A 3,922-nucleotide genomic window follows, 5' to 3' on the forward strand; every position below is an offset into this window, starting at 1 on the left:
ACTCAAATCATGGCAATGATGCTTACCAAATTAAAACAAGTGTCTGAAGCTAAGCTTGGGAATAAAGTGAAAGATTGCGTTCTTTCTGTTCCTATATACTACACAGACTCGGAAAGACGTGCTATGTTGAATGCTGCAGAAGTCGCCTGCCTTAATGAGAGAGCCCTTTGAGATTGATGAATGAATCTACTGCTATAGCTCTTGCTTACGGGTTTTATAAGCAAAATTTAACCGATGAGTCGCATAATGTTGTTTTCATAGATTTTGGGAATTCGGCTCTAACTGTTTCCGCATGCGCCTTTTTTGAGCAGAGATTTCGCGTTCTGGGAAGTGTTTGGGACAGAAATATTGGAGGGCGGGATTTTGACAATATTTTGGTGAAATATTTTGCTGAAGACTTCAAAAGTCGATATCAAATAGACGTAATGACAAATAAAAAAGCTCTTTTGTCTCTGATGGCGGAGTGCGAATCTCTTAAGAAGCAAATGAGTGCCAGTGTATTAGAATTGAATTTTTGTATTGAATGCTTGATGGATGATCAAGATGTGCGCGGGAAAATGAAAAGAGAGCTTTTCGAGCAACTATCATCTCAGCTATTAGCAGCTGTTGAGAAGACGCTTTGCAAAATATTAGAGGAAACTTCACTCAAACCTGAAGATATACATTCTGTGCAGATTGTGGGTGGCTCTTGCCGAATACCTTCAGTAAAAAGGCTTGTGCAAAAGGTTTTTGGGCGAGAACCCAGCGCAACGTTAAACATGGATGAAGCAGTCGCCAGAGGGTGTGCATTGCAGTGTGCTCTCCTTTCACCTACCCTGAGAACAAAAAATTTCATAATTGAAGATATCCAACCATATTCTATTAAAATAGGCTGGAAAATGAGTAAGATTGTGGAACCTGCTCAACTTTTTCCTCGTTTCCACAAAGTCCCTTCTAGCAAAATTATTACATTTAGCACCAGCAAACCATTTTCTTTGCAAGTTGCTTACGAAAACGTACTTTCATTGCCAGATATTGCGGAATTCAGTTGCGAAAATTTGCCCCCAGAAACTCTGGATAAAGATGTTGAAATAGCAATTAAAGCGGCTGTAAATATGCACGGTATTTTTGCAGTAACGTCGGCGGAAGCCATTTTAAAGCATGAGGAAGCTGAAGATGTTGCCCTGGGAGAAGAAGATAATTCAACAGAGAATACGATGGATAGCGAAGCTAAAGACGACTCTAACACCGGAGAAAAAGAAGTTCTAAGTAAGCCGAGACGGAAAATCGTCAAGACTTCATTTCGGCTTGACATTTCCCCCAAATTTCCGTCGGTTTGCTGCGTAGACTTGGGAAAACTGACCGCGAAAGAAAAACAAATGATCCAGAGAGATATGAACGAAAAAGAGAAAGCCGATGCACGAAATACTCTGGAAGAATACATTTTGGAATTGAGAGCAAAATTGAGTGATGAATTGAAGGAATTTGTTACCGACGAAGAGAACGAGGTGTTGGAAAAATCATTTAATGATGCAGAAGCTTGGCTGTACGACGACGAAGATCGGAAAAGTAAGGAATGTTTTGAAAAGTTGGTGGCGTTAAAACGTATTTGTGATCCTGCTTTAAGGAGATTTGAAGAATGGGAGAAAAAACAGACAATTATTAAGGAGTTTCAACGCATTCTACAAGAAGCATTCGATGCAATAAGCTCAGCCAGCAAGGAAATGGAGGGTATCAAAGCGGATGAGGTTCAAACTGTTCAATGTTTGTGGAAAAGAACGCAAGAATATTTGCAGGACTGTATGAATACATTTTCTGAACATCAAAAGAATGAAGCATGTCCTATTACCGCTGCAATGGTTGAGAACGAGATGAAAATGTTCAAGGAGCAGTATCTGGTGCAATTACATAATTTAAAAGCTATTTTAGCAAAATCGGATGAAGACAGCGGCGATAACAAAAAGGAAGTTGAAGAAATGAATGCTAAAATATCTGAAACGACTTCTAAGATTGAAATTGCGGATTTAGAAGATCAATCTCCGAATACAACAAAAAATTAACAGTTTAAAAGCAGATTAATTTTTTATTCCGAACCGCACAAATTATTTCTATTAAAATATTGTTTTAGTTTTAATGCTTGAGTATTATTATAGTCAAGAGCTGAAGGAGTATTTTTGATTGCAATATTTTTTCTTGACACATTATATTGAATTAAGATTAAATAAAGGTAGGTGAAAAATAACATTTCCCTTACTTATTTAATGTTTAAACCAGGTTTCGAGATTTTTTTTTCCTTTTCAATTTAAATTTGCAGTTTTTTTCAAAACCGATTTCAATGATATTGCGCATTGTGTTACACACACAGAAGTAAGTGATATTTTAAACACTATGAAAATACATATTATAAGTTAATTTCATGATAGTAACAATTTTTTAATAATGGGTATGGAATGGCAAACGAACTTGCAAAAACAAATGCATGATATCGTGTTTAACGAAATGTTTAAGACACCACTGACATGTCTTAAGAAATGCAGAAATATGAGGAATTCAATTATCATAGTTCTCTTAAACTTGTGAGAGAGGAAATGAATAAAGAAATTGTCATTTTATCTAAACACTTTACTTTTATTTTACACTGAGTACATTTTCTATTTTAATAACTTGTGTTATTTTTTCATTTCGTAAAATCGTGCGTTCATCATTATTAGAACTAAAACTAGTTGTTTTTACCAAATATATATTAATTGAACATTTCAAACATGTGAACATTTTCCAAAAAGAAAACTTTCAAAGTAATATAGAATCTGGTTGAAACATATCAAATAAAGATATGTATTCTTATTTTATACGATATTCTTTTAAACATTAACGTTCAGGATTGCAATGGGATGCCGACTGTAAACAGGATTCGAAAGTATCCGATATTTTTAAACAGCGCAAGCTCAAGTCTAAACAGTAAATGCGTCTTCAAAATAATATAAACTACAGTGATTTGATTCAAAGCACTGTATTTTTTTTTAAAAATAATATATAGTCTTTAATTTAATGTTTCTTTCATTATTTATAGCAAAATTTACACTATAATTTCATGTAAAAAATTACTTCAAATAGTATTCTTATAGGAATTATATTTGACAAATGGTAAGAATTTGTTTTAAAAATATACAAAATATCGTCTGCTGATAATTGACATTCATCTTCATATGCTTTGCAAAACTGATTTCTTACGTACATGTGCCCTTTAAGAATCACAAAAAGCATCCCAGTATCATATATCGGCTGCCCACGATTGCTATGGAATAGGCAAACGTCCATTTAAGACAAGTATCGGAATGAGGGTGAAAAGTAAAAATTTGATACGTGTGTTTTGTTCATTTCAATGTGACTTAGCTTAATTTAGAGGCAAACACACATATACGAATCTGACATTTCTGAAAACTTTTAGTGCGTCCATTTCCGCCTGTAAACCGAAAGTAAACCTTTCGATCTAATCGATGGTCAGAGAGCAGGGTCGGACTGGGAATAAAATTCGGTTTGGGCATCCAGAGAAGACCGGCGCCTCTTTAATTAAGGGAAAAAAAACAGCTAATATTTACACTGCTCGACTTTGAAAATGCAACACCGAGGAGTGTTCAGAAATTTATGCAAATTTTAGAGTAGACGCACATCACTAAGTTATGTAAATGATGTGAAATGCGCAGCACTCCGACGCACGTGAAGTTAGATATAAGGGAAGGAACTTTGCAGAGTGGGCAATACTCCTGTCGTTATTTCTGACTGGAGAATTATCGAAGACATTTTGTTTTTGTCTTGGAGGATACGTGTAACACTAGAGAATACCAGGCCGCCTTCAACGAAGGCACTTCCAGCAGATAGACGATTTTACGAGGGGTATGGTGATCGGACTGAAAAGGGGAGGTTGGTCCGTACGTCAAATCGC

General features: G+C 35.6%; 1 protein-coding gene across 1 annotated transcript; it reads left to right on the top strand.

Moving 5' to 3' along the window:
- The first annotated feature begins 425 nt into the window (after window positions 1–425).
- Window positions 426–2,039, top strand: LOC129221344 (heat shock 70 kDa protein 4-like). Its single transcript, XM_054855848.1, has one exon. The coding sequence runs from the start codon at window positions 426–428 to the stop codon at window positions 2,037–2,039; it is 1,614 nt and encodes a 537-aa protein (XP_054711823.1).
- The last annotated feature ends 1,883 nt before the right edge of the window (window positions 2,040–3,922 follow it).

The sequence above is a fragment of the Uloborus diversus genome, chromosome 1 (assembly GCF_026930045.1).
Source record: "Uloborus diversus isolate 005 chromosome 1, Udiv.v.3.1, whole genome shotgun sequence".
Classification (NCBI taxonomy): Eukaryota; Metazoa; Arthropoda; class Arachnida; order Araneae; family Uloboridae; genus Uloborus; species Uloborus diversus.

Excerpts from the sequence above, each read along its gene's own strand:
- LOC129221344 (XM_054855848.1), top strand. The coding sequence starts at position 426 with ATGACAAATAAAAAAGCTCTTTTGTCTCTGATGGCGGAGTGCGAATCT.